Raw genomic sequence first — 16,269 nt, forward strand, 5'->3', positions numbered from 1 at the left:
GCTCAGTGGGTTAAGCCGCTGCCTTCGGCTCAGGTCATGATCCCAGGTCCTGGGTTCGAGCCCCACATCGGGCTTTCTGCTCAGCGGGGAGCCTGCTTCCTCCTCTCTCTCTGCCTGCCTCTCTGCTTACTTGTGATTTCTCTCTGTCAAATAAATAAATAAAATCTTTAAAAAAAAAAAAAAAAGTCTACCAAAAATGGAAAAATATGGGGGGGGGGGGGGTTGCTTGTTTTTATAAGCCAAGAAAAGCTTTCTCCCTTTTTTGAACACAAAAAGTAAATTAAAGAAAATGAGAAGAGGAGGGAAGAATACTGATATACGCCGAAATTCAAAGGCACCTGAATGCCTGAAAGAGCCAGAAGCGCAGGAATCACAGGAATAAGCAAAGCGAACAGAGTTTGATGATGGGGGGAGGGGGATGTGGAAAACTAGAACACCCCGTGTCTAACAGGGCAGGCTCAGCAAAAGAAATGCAATCTTGCCATTTGCAACAACTGGATGGAACAAGAGGGTATTATGCTGAACGAAATAAGTCAATCAGAGAAAGACAATTATCATACGATCTCCCTGATATGAGGAATTGGGGGGGGGGGTGTTAGGGAAGGAAATAATGAAACAAGATGGGATTGGGAGGGAGACAAACCAGAAGAAACTCTTAATCTCAAGAAACAAACAGAGGGTTGCTGGGGGTGGGGGTTAGGGAGAGGGTGACTGGGTTACGGACCCTGGGGAGGATATGTGCTACAGTGAGTGCTATGAGATGTGAAAGCCTAATGATTCACAGACCTGTACCCCTGGGGCAAATAATACATTATATGTTAGTAAAAATAATTTTTAAAATTTTTAAAAAATAAAGGGGCAGGGTCTACTCCACTGCAGCTATTGCTGGATTTTTCTGAGTTTTTGTAAGAACCCAAAAATGTAAGTTGTTACTTGAAATCTCATGATCTTCAAATGTTGGTGAGTAAGAAATTACACTACTGGTAAAACCCAGCACTTAGAGACCTACAATTTGCTTTTAATTCCATAATTTTGTAATGCTATAAAATCCTAAAAGAGGGCGCCTGGGTGGCTCAGTGGGTTAAGCCGCTGCCTTCGGCTCAGGTCATGATCCCAGAGTCCTGGGATCGGGTCCCACATCGGGCTCGCTGCTCAGCAGGAAGCCTGCTTCCCTTCCTCTCTCTCTGCCTGCCTCTCTGCCTACTTGTGATCTCTCTCTGTCAAATAAATAAATAAAAATCTTTAAAAAAAAAAAAAAATCCTAAAAGAAAGAAAGAGGAAAGGGAAAGTGTCCAGAAGAATTTTTTTTTTAAGGGATTTAAGTTCCCCTTAAGGAAAAACAGACTGTTAGAGGAGAGAGGCTGCTGTTACAGTGCAAATATGATGTACTAGAATGAATTATGGGGTCAAGGGTCAGGAAGGTCACTTCTTTGCAGTTAAGCCAGTTTATCCTCTGCCAACTCCTGACTGTTTGGCTCCAGGGAGTTTTAAGGCTCAAAAACAAACCTACAATCAGCCTTACGATGTTTCCAGCCCAAACCCCTATTTTACAAGACAACTAAATCTCAAAGATGGGCAAGCAACTGACAGGGTCCCACACTGAGTCTCCCAGACACAGTGGGGCTAGAAAGAGCCAGATCTCTAGGTCCGGATGGCATTTCCCCTGTGCAACAGTCCCATAAACTCTTCTATCAATACTGAGGATGACAGATTATTGAGGAGCGTAATCATGCCCCATGTCCAGCCCTTCCCAGTCCCCTCTTTTCCAAACCCAGAGTGCGCTATGTAGTCACAAGGAGCAACCCCAACCCCCCACCATTGTGACAGCACCCACCAAACACTGGCCACTTTCTGAGGCTGCCAGTCTGGAAGGGGAGACGGACTGACGAATGTGTCCCCGTGGTCACGGGCCTTCAGTGTTACAGAAATGGTCCTAACACATGGATGGGGACGGGAGAGAAGAAAATGCACGGACTCCCCAAGGAGATCAGCTTCCAGAAAAAGAGGTACAAGCCAGATCCCTAAAAGACGGGGAGGAACCCAAAAAGTGTGATTCACGTGAGCACACACAGGGAGAGGCCAAAGGAGAAGGCTTCCTGCAAAGAGGGGACACTCTGTCTCACGCCTTCCTGGTACCTGGTAAGGGAGAGTTTGCCCAGGAAGTTAAATTATTAGCTAAGTTAAGGTTTGGGGATTATCTATGGCCTTCCTGTTTCTTTCTCTTTTTTTTTTCTTTTCTTTTCTTTTTTTTTTAAAGATTTTATTTATTTGACCGAGAGAGATCACAAGCAGGCAGAGAGGCAAGCAGAGAGAGAGAGAGGAGGAAGCAGGCTCCCCGCGGCTGGGAAAGCCCGATGCGGGACTCGATCCCAGGACCCCGAGATCATGACCTGAGCGGAAGGCAGAGGCTCAACCACTGAGCCACCCAGGTGGCTTTTTTGAAGCCACCTGGCTTCTTTTCTTTTTTGAAGAGAGAAAATCTCTTCCAGGATCCAGCCCAGTGTGGAGCCCGAGGCAGGGCTCAACCTCAGGCGCCTTAAGATCATGACCTGAGCCAAAAATCAACAGATGCTCAAGCAACGGAGCCCCAGGAACCCGTCTGTGTTGCTCAGTCTTCACTGCCAGCAGCTACGGGATGGCTTCTGGGTGACAGAGATGGGTCGTCAGTGCTTCAAGCCAGACGGAGAGACCTAAGCTCACATGCAGCTTCTGCTTCACTCTGAGGCCCTGAGGAGACACCTTAACTTCTCTGAACCTCTGTGTTTTCATCTGTAAAATGGTCACAATGACAGCCCTTTCCCACAGGGTTATTACAAACAGGAGCCCAGAAAAATGCCTTACAACAGGAAGTGGCACATGGCCAACCAATTTCCCTTAGTATTATTATCACCAGCACATTGTATGTGCTTCTCAATCCCCCGAGACATTTATTTAGGACCCATTTCTTCTCTTTTAACGGGATTCCCATCTCATTAGACCTTTACTATCCGACACAGTAGCTATAAGCCACAGGCAGTCAACAAATTAAAATTAAATTAAAAATTCAGTTCCTCCAAGAAACAGACTCTTAACTACAGAGAACAAACTGCCGGTGGCCAGAGGGGAGGTGGGGGGTGGGGATGAAGTCAAGTGCATGTACTGTGATGAGCACGGGGCGTTGTAGGGAAGTGTTGAAACACCACACTGTACACCTGAAACTGACACTGCGCTTGATGTTAACTGGAATTTAAATAAAAACTTAAATAATATTTTTTGGTTAAAAAAGAAAAAAGAAAGGAAAAAAAGTAAAAATAAAAACCCAGTCCCTGGGTCACACTTGCCATCTGCAGGTGTTCGAGGACCACAGGTGGCCTGTGGCGTTTACACACAACAGCACAGATCTAGAACATCTCTGTGGCTGCCGTTTCATTACTTCACACCTAGTTCCTGCGATTATTCCACTTAGTATCAAGCCTGGCTTAATTTTTATTATTACGACTAACATTGTGTGCTCATCTCATCACCACACCCCGTGAAATCCCATTACTCCCATTTCAGTGGATAAGCCAACCAGGCACGAAGAGGTTAACCTGCCAACGGTCACACCGCAAAGGCAGTGCTGGCATCTCGCTATATAATTTTGAGCATGGAAATAGATTAGTGTGCAGAAATGCACCCTTCTCCCAGTTCTGGGCATTTAACCATTGCTAGGTTTCTTCCTGGGAAAGAGAGAACCTTGTTTTATTCAACCTCCGATGCCCAGGGCCCATTCTGGCACACCGTAATGCACGAGACGGATGAATGCATCCGGAGGAATCCCTACCGAAATGCTCACAGAACCACCGGGGCATTCTGTTTCCTCCAGGGCTAGGAGATCTGATGTCGTGGACCACTAACGCATCTACCATTTTTTTTAATCAGAAGAGTATCGAGCCTGCATCAGAGAATTTTAAAGCTAGGTCTCTTAAGATCTAAGACAGCTAATGGATGTTCCTATCTGGCTGATAGGTGTCGACTGCAGGCGGATGGGTTCCAGAAAAAGACTCTGATCGCCCCAGGGGTGATACGCAGTGAGAGGAAATGGTGACCAATTACCAAAGAGGACAGTAGACAATGGGTAGAGACAGCAGCTGTGTAACCACAGACCTAAACCTGTTATTTTACAGATGAGAAAGCTGAGACCAGGAGGGGAGAGCCTGCCTCAGCCCCGTAACTACCTCCAGGCAGACCTCAGCCCCATCCTACTGACATGGCCTAGCAGGAAAAACTTTTCAGGCCACCTGGGGAAAACAACCCTAGAGTCTAAGTTAAGAAATCCAAGGAAAATCCCCAAATCCTATAGCACAGTATCTTTAGCTCATCTGGGTGACTGCCCTGTCCCCAGAACAGATCTAAAAAAGCCACTGGAAATTTCTACACAGACCCATTTGGAACTGCCCTTCTTGTCTTATACAAATGACAGCTGGAGCGAGGCAGCTTGTTAAATGCCAAGAACGCAGGCTGTCAGAAAGCTACGGTGCTGCTCACGACCGCCTTTGTCCTGCTGGTGTGGACGCCATTCCCAGCGGCCCTTTACCTGCTCCTTATTGTTATTGTTCAGTAAGCCGGGTTTCTTTTTCTTTTTAATGGGGCTTGTGGATGTGTCCTGTGGCGAGTGGCCATTGGAAGAATGCGGAGGGCTGGGGAACTTTCTTTTCTGGGCTGTTCTCTCTGTGGAGCCAGGATCTGAAAGAGACACACAGGACCACGTATTTTAAAGCAGTCATCAGGGAGGCCGAGGCCCCCCAGGGAAAGGGTGTGTGGGACACAAAGCATTCCGTCCCCAGGCCCAAAGCTGTTGTAGTGTTCATTCGTTCATCCTCCTAGAAGGATACACTCACCCCATCCCTTTGGTTAACGGTCTCAAAAGTCACACACTCCTTCTTCAGTCTGCATACCATTTTTGTTAAAATTTTAATTCACTGCTATAGTAAAAAAAATTGAGAAACTTCACATAATCACCTAGACCTCTGGCTTTTCTTAACAAAACAAAACACACACAAATTGGGGCCTGCATGGCCTTATGGTCCCAGACTGATCTGTGTATGAACCAGTGAGCCATTTATTTAGTTGGAAATGTACTCACCATTTTGCCAAAATCCCCACCCTTCTCTACTGTGTCCCTGCTGACCATGAGTTGTGTCACAGAGACCCCAGTACCATCCTCATCCCAAAGAAATATTTCTTCTTCGTACCCATGCCTGATGGCAACAGCCAGGAAACCAGGAAAGAAAGCCCAGAGAGGCCACACACTTCCAGATATCAAAGGCATACATACTTCTTTGTGAAAGACGACAACAGTGATGGTGTTGTGCTTGTTTGTGACTTTCCTCCAAAGGGGTAAGACACAAATGACATTCCCCCGGTTTCTCCTCTGAGATGTGCCAGCCCCCCAACCCTCCCATTTTTACTCTCCCAGCATCTTGTTTAAGCCCAGACACTTCCACCAGCACCCCATCTTCACCTGCAAGGCCTTGGGTCCACTCCATGCCCGCTGGCTGTCTCATTAGCGTCGGGACGAAGTAAGGGCCCAGGGTGGTGTGCCTTACATTCTGAGAAAGAGAAGTTACAGGCACAAGGAAAGACAGCTACGTGAGAGCACAGGGGATAGGGTGGGATGTGGAATCCAGAAGGACGACTATCCCCAATGCGAAACTGACGACATGCCTCCTCCAGTTTTAACTCACAGGCAAGCCCCAGCATGCGGGACGCGCCATGCGTCACCAGCCTCTGCATGTGGACAGGGGCCCCTGGGGCAGATGAACATGGCCCAGTACAGACACATGCGAGGCCTCCTAGGGGTCTCCTTCTGCCTGAAAGACCATCATCCAAGCAGGCTCATTAAAGGAGACCGTGAACTTCTGCAAAAGCTGATCCACAGGATGGAACGTTCCAGTCTCACCGGGCAACTTCAGAAAAACCCCCAACAAGTGTTCCGGGTGCTACACTGACACACAGCCCCATGAGGAAATGAAATGCTAACCACAGGCACCTTGAGGGAGACAGACCCCAGAGTTCGGAGGATCATGCCACAAATGGAGGCCCAGAGAGCCTGAAGGGATGGCCCCGAGGCACATGGGGAAACAGCCTTACAGTGTAAGAAGGAAATCCAAGGAAAATCCCCAAATGGTACACCACAGGATCTTCAGCTCATCTGTGTCACTGCCCAGCGAGTTAACAGGAAAACTCCCCAAAAAGGCACAGCCTGGACCTGGCATTCCCCTAGAGAGAGCTTCCTCTCTCTCGTGCCCAGCAGAGATCCTTACCCCTCTCTGCCCTCATCCGTGAAGGCTCACTTCCTCCACCTAGAAACGCATGCTACCAATACAGTCACAGGAAGCAAAGCACCCCTAAGGTGATTCAAATGAGACTCTTGAGTGTTGTACCCACATCTGGAAATGACGACCATGTCCACAAAACGAAAACTGGTCTAATAACATAACCATAGGCACACACTAGAATATTCTTTCCTCATTTTATTTTTTTACATAATCTCCCGCCCAACGTGGGGCTTGAACTCACAACCACGAAATCAAGGGCCACATGCTCAACCAACTGAGCCAGCCAGGCGCCGCCGCCCCCCCCCATACAGTGGAATATTCCGCAGCCATTAAGAATAAGGAGGCACCTCTATGCAAATGGATCCATGACCCTCTGCAAGCTTTTGCATCAGGCAAAAGAGCAGGACACACTGAGCGCCATTAAAAGACTGACACACACACCCTCCAAAAACGATGTTAGAAATCTAAGTTTGCACAAGCCTAGAACATTCCCAGATGAACACAATACTACTACGGAGTTCTCAACTGGGACCAGCGGATGCCTGGGGATAGGGAAACATGTAGGAGAAAGGGGAGGGATCATTTTCATTGTGTACCCTTGTAAACTGGATTGCTCATGAGCGTAGAGGACTTTATCAAAATAAATTTAAAGTGAGGCACTTAGGAAACGTTCAGGAGCATGCAAAAAGGCAGCAGGTACAAACCAAAGCCAGGAACGAGCAAATGACGAAGGCCTGATTCAGGAAAAACAATGTCACCGGATGGACAAAGCTGGGACCCATCACCATGGGCTTGGGGACCGCGGTCTGGGATTTGTTCAGCGTAGAGCTGGGAAACCCAAATAACCCTGCTCAAATGTCAGAGGATGTGTGTTTAAGAAGGGTGTTTTGGTTGGGTGCCTGGGTGGCTCAGCTGCTTAAGGGTCTAACTCTTGATCTCAGCTCAGGTCTTGAGATCAAGGTCAGAAGTTCAAGCCCCATGCTGGACTCCACACTGGGCAGTGGAGCCTATTAGAAAGAATAAAAAAAACAAAAAACAAAAAAACAAAGGTGTTTTGGGGGCCCCAAGGAGATGCATCCCAGGAGAAATGGCACCTTGACCAGACAACATTGAAAGCAACTAACTAGGCAACGCTTTTGATACTTGTTACATTGTGTTTCATTTGAGGATAGATATTTTTTTTTAAAGATTTTATTTATTTATTTGACAGAGATCACAAGTAGGCAGAGAGACAAGCAGAGAGAGAGGAGGAAGCAGACTCCCTGCCGGGCAGAGAGCCTGATGTGGGGCTGGATCCCAGGACCCTGGGATCATGACCTGAGCCGAAGGCAGAGGCTTTAACCCACTGAGCCACCCAGGCGCCCCTGAGGATAGATATTTTATTCACTTCTTTATTCAAAGATTTACTTATTTGAGATAGAGAGCACGCGCGGGGTCAGGGGGTGACATGGGGCTTGAAGTGGGGCTCGACATGGGGCTCCATCTGATGACCCAGAGATCATGACCTGATTTGAAATCAAGGGTCAGATGCCCAACCGACTGAGCCACCCAGGAGCCCCTGTGGGTAGATTTTTAAAGAGGAAAGGACATAAGCAAAAACACATCAGCAGAAAAGTTAAGGGCACATTCAGGACAAAAACAACTCGTGTTTTCCATGTTTGTTAATGGAGCACACTGATTTTGGAAGGGACAGCTTTCCTCGTTGCAAGGACCACCTGGGCATCCGCCTCCTCACTGCCAGCAGTGCTCCCAAACACACGGACAACAAAAGGCACCCCCACGTCCTTCCTAAACACTTACAGAGCGGTGGTACCAGCAGCCTCCTGAAGAATCACTGGGCTAGAACACAAGAACAAGGCAGATGATCCACACAGCACAGCCAACACTTAGCCAGCCTTTGGGAGCCAGAAAGGACAGCAGCCCCTCCTTGAGCATCTAAGTTACCTGCCGGTAGCTGAGAACCCCCTGGGACGATGGATCCCAGGAAGCAGTCTCCACACTAGCAGCAGTGGCACCTGGGAATTTGTAAGAAATGCACATTCTCAGGCCCTACATCAGAGCTATAAATCAGAAACTCTAGAGGAAAGCCTGGCCATCTGTGGTTTAGGGAGCCCTCCAGAGAATTAGGGAGCACACTGGTTTCAGATGCTCTAGAATGTGTGTTAGGGGAAGGCATCTGAAGTTCTTTCTCACTCCTGTGGAACAGGATTCACTACTGGTAAAGCCCACCTCCTCTCCTGCCCCAATGCCACCTGAGGGCTTGGCCTGGTGCTAAGGGAACAGAAGCTGGGCAAGGAGGCACGGCAGGAGAATAAAGACAGCGAAACAGGAGAAAACGCCAGGCTCCATGTGCAAAATGGGAGAAGGGAAAAAGAGACCAGGCTGAACTTCTCCTGTGGAGTCCATGAACGTGTTCCAGGGACCCACAAACCACATGCCACAGTTCTGTACAAGGAGGCAACTTCCGGTAGGCCACGCCTACTCTACCTAAGTGAGTCATCAACACTAAAGATTAAAACTACACAACCAGACGACCTTAAGGTCCCTTCTGAACTTTGAAATTCATTAATTCCAACGGAGAGAGGGGAGAAATACACACAGAAGCAATTTAAGCCAGAGACAGCATTTTGCCCAAGCCCAGCAGGAAACCAAAGGGGAAACCGGAGTCCTGCTCAGCGAGGAGGGCTCCGACCAAAGGCTGCCCGTACCGGAGAGGACCCCAACCTTCTAATCCCAGCAAACCACAAAAACCTCAGTTCTGTTCCTGGCTACAAACACACCGACTCCCTCCAGAGCTAATGAGAGATCGGCGGCTGCGTCCAAGGGGCAGGAGTGGAACAGGACCCAAGCACCAGACACATCTGTCAAAGGCAGAGGCTTTTCCCCGAGGCTCTGGAGGACAAAAGCGAGAAACACAACTGGCTTCACAGTCCCTCGGAAGTCAGCATTCTGAGTTACAAATCAGACCTCTCCTAGGCCTTGGGTGGTGACAGAATGGTGGGCGTGGGCTTTGCTGTAGTCATGGCAACAAAGCCGCCCGTGTAGGACCTTTTCCAGAAAGCTGAGTCAAGTTTTTTTTCCCCCTTCTTTAATGATTTAATTCTGACGAGGATTTATTGCTAAATGCATCTCCTCTATTAACTTGGAAGGCTGACAACAGCCACCGTGGACTGAATCACCAGGGAAATGGCTCAGCCTAGATCTGAAAGTCCTTTCTGTGAGGCAGCAGGGCCTGGTGAGATTCCACTATGGGACTGGCCCACCAGTGACCCTCTCTGCCTCCTACCCCATCTCCCTCAAAATAAGTCTGGTTCTGAAGGAGTTAACGTGGGCAAGGGAGGACAGCTCCTCCAGGCAAAGGACAGAGCGGTGACTCAGGAGAACAGCTTGGCAAGGAGCAGGAAACAGCAGAACTTTCCCCTCCTGTGACATTTCAGTGAAATCTTAATAATATGGGAAGGCCTACTGGGTATTAGGAACCAGGCATGTGATGAGATCCTTCTCCAACCTGTGTCTCGGGAACTGCCAGAGATAATCCCACTCAGCCCCTCCGAGATGTCCCCTGACCTAAGCGACACCGGAACTTCAAGATAACCCAGGCTTTTAGCTTTCCTGAGCCACAAGTATTAACAGCTGAGGCTTTCTCTTATTACATACAACGTAGGGGGCCTTGTTCAAAATCCCTTTGGTGTACTTCCCTCTAAGTCACTTGCCCAAGAGGACACAAGAGGCTGGGCTGGGATCTGAACCCAGGTGATGTGACTAGGAGGCTCACACAGGGCCTCACACAGAGGAAATGGCCTCCTCACATAGGGTCTATGTTTCCCACCCAGCACACTCTCATGGGCATTTTTCCCTCACAACTGCAGGGGGCGGCCTGGGGCTTGGCAGGGTGGTTGAATTCCCCATGCATTCACCTCGCCACCTCCGGGTCGCCCAGAGGCCCAGACCACAAAACAGGCTGGGTGGGGGCAGGGGGCCTGCGTGGTCATTTCCTCTCCCGCCAGGCCCCTCTCCCCCACGCCCCCCTTCCACTCTCCATCCAGGCCTGCCAGACTGGGCCACGGCAGCACCCCAACCCCCACCCACATCCGGCACCTGAGTCACCGCCTTTGACATTCTCCAGAGTCTGGGAAATGACACACCATGACAGGGAATTGTCTCCTCAGAAGAGGGAAAGGGCCCCCGCTGAACGGCCAGTGGCTTCCCCAGGAGGATCAGCCCTCTGGCGTGTCTCTGTGGGCGTTAAATGTCCTTCATGATGTGGACGGAGAGCCTGCGGGGCCTGAATGAAGAGAAAGCCACTCAACGAACGGGCCTTGTGGGCCACAAAGGAAACGGACAGTCTCACACAACACGGGACAGCTGGCCACCCCACCCGGAAGTTGGACCGCACGTTCAGAGAAACTGGGTCCCAGCAGTGCAGCTCAAGGAAGCTACTTAACCTCTCTGTGCCTCTGTCCTTTGGCAGAATGGAGATCAGCGCACCTTAAGGAATTACAAAAGGATTAAATGAGTCTAGTCACGGGAGGCTCATACTGCCCGCAAAGAGTAGCACTCCATAAAGGATAGCTGTTTTTTCAAACCAACAATCATCCCTCCTCCTCCTCCTCCTCTTCCACCTCCTTCCCCACCCCTCCCATTGCAAAACCAGGCCTAGTCTCCTCAGAAGCGCCAGTGAAGGTCAGAGTTCTGGAGACGTGGAGACAGGACCGAGCCCAGGACATGACTTCTGCATTCCCATCAGACTGGGAGCCATCGGGCGGGCCTCCCGGAGCTGCGAAGGCAGGGTCGGCAGCAGAGGCCTGCGCCGGCTCGGCCTCCCGAGGGCGAGCGCAGATAGCACTCCCGGTCACTGCCAGCCCTCTGCGAGCCCACTGCCAACAGGACCGCTTGCCGCTCTCCCAGAAATGGCAAAGTACAGCTCGGCTAATCATGTCAGCATGGTGCCCAAGGACAGAGAGCAGGTATCCATGCAGGCCTCTGATCCCCGGGAACTGGAGAGCCCTCTCCAGCCAGTAAGTATATCATCATGAAACCAGAGCCTGGAATTTCCCTCGGGCCCAGAACAGAAATGAAAAACGGGGAGCAAAGTTACAGGGACGAGAAGGGGGCAGCGTTTTTCTTCCAGCAGATAATTCCCAAGCCACGAGGAACCCAAGTAATCCGTTCACTCACGGAATGTCTAGAACCGCACCCCCTGGAGACAGGCTACAGCCTGCCCGAGGGGCCTACACAGCCTCCTCCAGGACAGCCGGGCTTCTCCAGGGCCTCCCTGCCTGGGAATGTGAACTTCTCACCCGGACCAGGAAAAGAACGGCTGGATGGAAATGAGGCCATGGAACAAAAGGGTCATTCTCAACATGGGGGGAAATGTCACTGTCGCAGGGATCCCGAGGACCTCGGAGGCAAAACTAGCCAGGGGCAGGGAACCCTGGGAAGGGGCGCTTACCTGACATTGAGAAAGCTCTGCTGCTCAGAGGCCCTCCCCTCTCTTTGAAAGAGAACTGAGGCTCCCCCACGGCAGACATTCCTGCTTCCGGATCCTCAGCAGCCTCTCCCAGGGGGAGGAGGAAGAAGCAAAGGGGACAGGCTAAGAGTCACCACTTACCAGGCCAGCCCCTGTCTTGTACGCACTAGGTGGCCCAGCGCGAGAAGGTCACCCTCACCTCTCTGCAGTGAGGCGGTCTGAGGAGGGGACGCGCCTTCATGTCCCCAGGCTCTCGGCTCTAATTTATCGCCCTCGACAGCCAGCAGCTCGGCTAAGCCCAGAGTCCTCGCGCACTCACCCAGGAGCCATTTACTGCACCGGGTGGGAATAAATGCCGCAAATCGCCATTGTCCCACTGGCTGGAGTGGCAAGTCTAGAAGGGAGTATGGTGGTTCACAATGGGAAGGTGTTTGGAGCTTTTTTTTTTTTTTCTTAATAATTATCAAGTTAACTTTACTTCTCACATGCCTCTCCTAGGGGCCGAGAAAGCCATCCCCCCACTACCCGGTGTCCCAGTGTTTCTCCCAGTCCCAGTCCCCTCCGCGAAAATCAGGCAGACATGGTGGGCGGGGGGAGCACATTCATATGTAAAAGGTGAGCCTCCAAACTCAGCCGGCCGGGCAGAAATTGCCAGCCAGCCCGCGAAGAGAGGCTGATTTACAAGTGAATTCACTGTGTCGCCCTCAACAACTACAGGCAATTCCAGTCACCCAGCCCCTTCTCCCCCTCCGCGGGGATGAGGCCTTCTGGAAAACCGACATCTCAACAGCAATTTCCTGGTTCAAGAATGCCAAGCTCTTTCACACTGCACAAAGCGGAGGGGAGGCAGGGCCCAACCTCAGGCCAGAAACCACTGCACCCCACCCACCCCCCCAGCAGGCCCAGGCCCAAAAGGCTGCATGCGTCCAACGTGTGTACATGTTTGAGGCCCTTAACTCTGCCAAGTCACCACAAAGAAAAGTGTGGAGTAACCGACTGCCTTTGGCCTTTGCTATGTAGCTGGGCGCGGGGAGGGCTCCTCTGGTGGCACAGCCTGTCTGCATTATTTATCCGGGCTGAGCCTGGTCCCACCCCCCCACCCCCCACCCCCACCCCGCATAGCTCAGCTCTAGAAAGCTCAGGTGATGGTGGGTGACTTTCAAATGGCGGCAGGGAACTGCGGCCATCGGAGAGCCAGCTCAGAAATAAAAAGGCAACTCCTGTCTGTGGCATATGACATGGGAGGGGAGAGAAGGGAAGTGAGGAGGCTCAGATGAAAAAAAGGGGGGCCGCTAGTAACCAGGCAGCAACCCAGCGCTAGCCTCTTGGAAAGGCACCTCAGGCAAAACAGGGGAAAGTGCTAAGACCCGGGGGGAAGAGGGGACAGTTAGCTCATTGTGATCCTTTGACTCAGCAAGGATTTCAGACTGAAATGCAAAAAATCGTCATGCAGCCGTGAAATGGAACGAAGAAGAAATCTCGGCTTTCTGTATAGGCATGGAACAAAATCTAAGTGAAAAAAGGCCAGAAATAGACCTGAGTGAAAGAAACCGGCTGTGTAGGCTCTGGGTTTGCAACGGCCTGGAGGAACACACCCAGGATATCAGGAGACGCTAGACTCCTCTTTTGGTTCCTTCAGACCATGTTCACGTGTTGGACCATGTAAAATATTTTTAAGTGGCGATGAGAGCATGGAACTCACCCCATGCCAAGGGCCACCTCTGCATTCCCAGGCACCCAGCACATGGAAGCAGCTCAGGACATGCCCCCAGCATTCGCCAGGAGCCGCCTGGAGGAGGCCTGGGTGTTCAGAACAGCAGAGAGCAGTGGTTCTCACCAGGTCTCCCCAGGAGACACTTGGCAACGTCTGGAAACATTTCTGGTTGCCACAACGAGAAAAAGAAAGGAGTCGCTCCTAGCCTCTAGTGGGTGGGAGGCAGGGATGCTGCTGACCACCCCACCCGGCACAGGACGGCTGCCCCACGACAGAAAATGATCAGCCCCAGAATGTCAACAGTGCCAGGGTTGAGAGATCCTGGTGTCAAGAAGCTTCCGCTAAGCTGTGAGCGGCCAGGCAGGTCTGACCTTGTGTAAATACGCCACCCAAAGAGGCATCTCTACCCATTAAGAGGGAACGTAATGCCTAGTGTTTTACCTAATGGCCCTGACTGCATATTTTAAACAGAAGAAAACAACGGAACCAGTGATTCAAAAAAAAATCGAGTCAAGGAGCAACTCCCAGATATCTAGCATAACCAGGGAACTGTAGGGGGAAGGTCCCTGCCCTGGAGGGAAGACAGAGAAAATTATAATAATAGCTGACATTTGGAGGCTCTGTTCTAAACACTATCAGTGTATTTACTCGCGGCCTGGGTTCTACGAGAGGGTAGGTACTGAGTATTCCCATTTTACTGACGAAGAAACTGAGGCCCGGAGGAAAACAGGCCTGCGATGGAAGTGGCTGGCCAGCAGCAAGCGGATGGAAAATATATTCCACACAGTATGTGAGACGGATCGATTACACACAGACAAAAAGCTGAGCAGGAGAAATACGAGGTCTGTGAATGACACGAGTCGGAAGAAAGGGTGTAGCCAGCCAGAAAAATATTTGTTTTCTTCTCAAACAAAACTCGGCGATTCACACCTACTATTTCTTGAGACGTGATCTGATGGATCCTCTGAGGACTCCCTCCCGAGGGGTGGGGTTTCTGCACGCATCTGATAGAGGTGGCTCAGACAAGCACACGTATGCGCTCAAGGCCACGTCCATCGAGAAAGCCCGCGGGCGACTCATGGCAGCTGGCTCCCACCCCAGGGCCCTTCACTGCACCGGTCAACGGCCTTCCCTACGGTTTTCAGTGCTACCTTGCAATTCTCTATCACAGAGGGGGTGCTTGCCATGGGCCAAGGACAGCCCAGCACCATTGTTCAGTGTGTGGGCCCGGCAGCCACACCACTAGGTCTGATTCCAAGCACTGCCACCTGCCAGCTGTGAATCCTCTGGCAAGCTCCTTGGTCTCTTTGTGCCTACGTTAATTCAGCGACAACCAGCAGAATCTTTTTCTAAAAGGGTTATTAGAATTCAAGGAGACAGCACATGTCCCACGAATAGGATCTCACGTTATTGTGAGAGCTCAAACCGGTTTCCCCAACTCTTTCCATGCCTTCCCCGCTGATTTGCACCAAACTAGCTCTTCCCTGACTGTTTCTGAAAAGGTTCACTGAAGGGCGTCTCCGTGGCTCAGTCCACTGAGCGGCTGCCTTTGGCAAGTCATGATCCCGGGGTCCTGGGATCGAGCCCCATGGCAGGGAGTCGGCTTCTCCCTCTCCCTCTGCCCTTCCCCCAGCTGGTGCACACACTCTCTTCTCTCTCAAATAAATATATAAATAAAATCTTTTAAAAAGGGGGCGCCTGTGTGGCTCAGTGGGTTGAAGCCTCTGCCTTCGGCTCAGGTCATGATCCCAGGGTCCTGGGATCGAGCCCCACATAGCGCTCTCTGCTCGGCGGGGAGCCTGCTTCCTCCTCTCTCTCTGCCTGCCTCTGTGCCTACTTGTGATCTCTGAGTGTCAAATAAATAAATAAAATCTTTAAAAAAAAAAATCTTTAGAAAAAAAAAAACCAGTTCACCGAAGAGAGACAAACTTTCACAGCAAGTCCTCTGGCTGGCACAGATTCAACCAAGCCAGGCTCAAAATCCCTGCCAGGCTCAGAATCTCCTCCCTGATAAAAACCCCAACGTCCAGGTGGCCCTCAGTACCCCTTCCCACCCTTCCCCACAGAACTTCTTCCCTCTGATTCCTCCTCCTCAAGTGAGGCTCTCAAAGGCCGGAAGAGGGCTGGCTTCAGATCGCTAGCAGGCTAGCTGTCCACAGAAGGTATTATGGGGCCCAGCCTTGCAGGGTTCACACCTACGTGGTCCCAGGCACAGAGCAAGTGCCCTGCAAAGGGGTGTTCCTTCCCTGCCCATCTTCTGCCCATTCTCGGTCAGTCCCACCTGCACGGCTGCCTCCTTGATCTGAGCACCAAAGGGCCAGGAAATTGGTTCGCCTGCCCTCAACAGCAGCCTTCTTCAAACCTGAATTAAGATGGGCAGCCGCTGCTTTAAAAGCCACGAGGGGGGCGCCTGGGTGGCTCAGTGGGTTAAGCCGCTGCCTTCGGCTCAGGTCATGATCTCAGGGTCCTGGGATCAAGTCCCGCATCGGGCTCTCTGCTCAGCAGGGAGCCTGCTTCCTCCTCTCTCTCTCTCTGTCTGCCTCTCTGCCTGCTTGTGATCTCTCTCTGTTAAATAAATAAATAAAATCTTAAAAAAAAAAAAAAGCCACGAGGGACTTACTGCACACACCTGACAGTGATCCAGACCTACAGGCCCTCACGCAGCTGCTCACCTGCTCTCCTCCATCCACTGAACTCTAACCACAGTGGCCTCTCACAAGACAAACTCCTGTGCACTTGCTGATGCTTCCATCTAGAATGTTCTATGTTCAACCTTCCCATACCTG

General features: G+C 50.9%; 1 protein-coding gene across 23 annotated transcripts in view; it reads right to left on the reverse strand.

Annotated features, from left to right (window-relative positions):
* Positions 1 to 16,269, reverse strand: part of ZMYND8 (zinc finger MYND-type containing 8) — a 143,970-nt gene that overhangs the window by 86,098 nt on the left and 41,603 nt on the right. For 16 of the 23 annotated variants that reach the window (XM_047744031.1, XM_047744036.1, XM_047744034.1 and 13 more), the window contains one exon: positions 4,556 to 4,704. In XM_047744031.1, coding sequence (XP_047599987.1) covers positions 4,556 to 4,704 — 149 coding nt within the window. Of the gene's footprint in view, positions 1 to 4,555; positions 4,705 to 4,859; positions 4,884 to 5,482; positions 5,571 to 8,099; positions 8,139 to 8,243; positions 8,315 to 9,079; positions 9,192 to 10,397; positions 10,434 to 11,751; positions 11,889 to 16,269 lie in introns of those variants that run through there. The other 7 variants (XM_047744028.1, XM_047744032.1, XM_047744027.1 and 4 more) reach the window with 4 other exon arrangements.

The sequence above is a fragment of the Lutra lutra genome, chromosome 9 (genome assembly GCF_902655055.1).
Source record: "Lutra lutra chromosome 9, mLutLut1.2, whole genome shotgun sequence".
In the NCBI taxonomy this organism is placed as follows: Eukaryota; Metazoa; Chordata; class Mammalia; order Carnivora; family Mustelidae; genus Lutra; species Lutra lutra.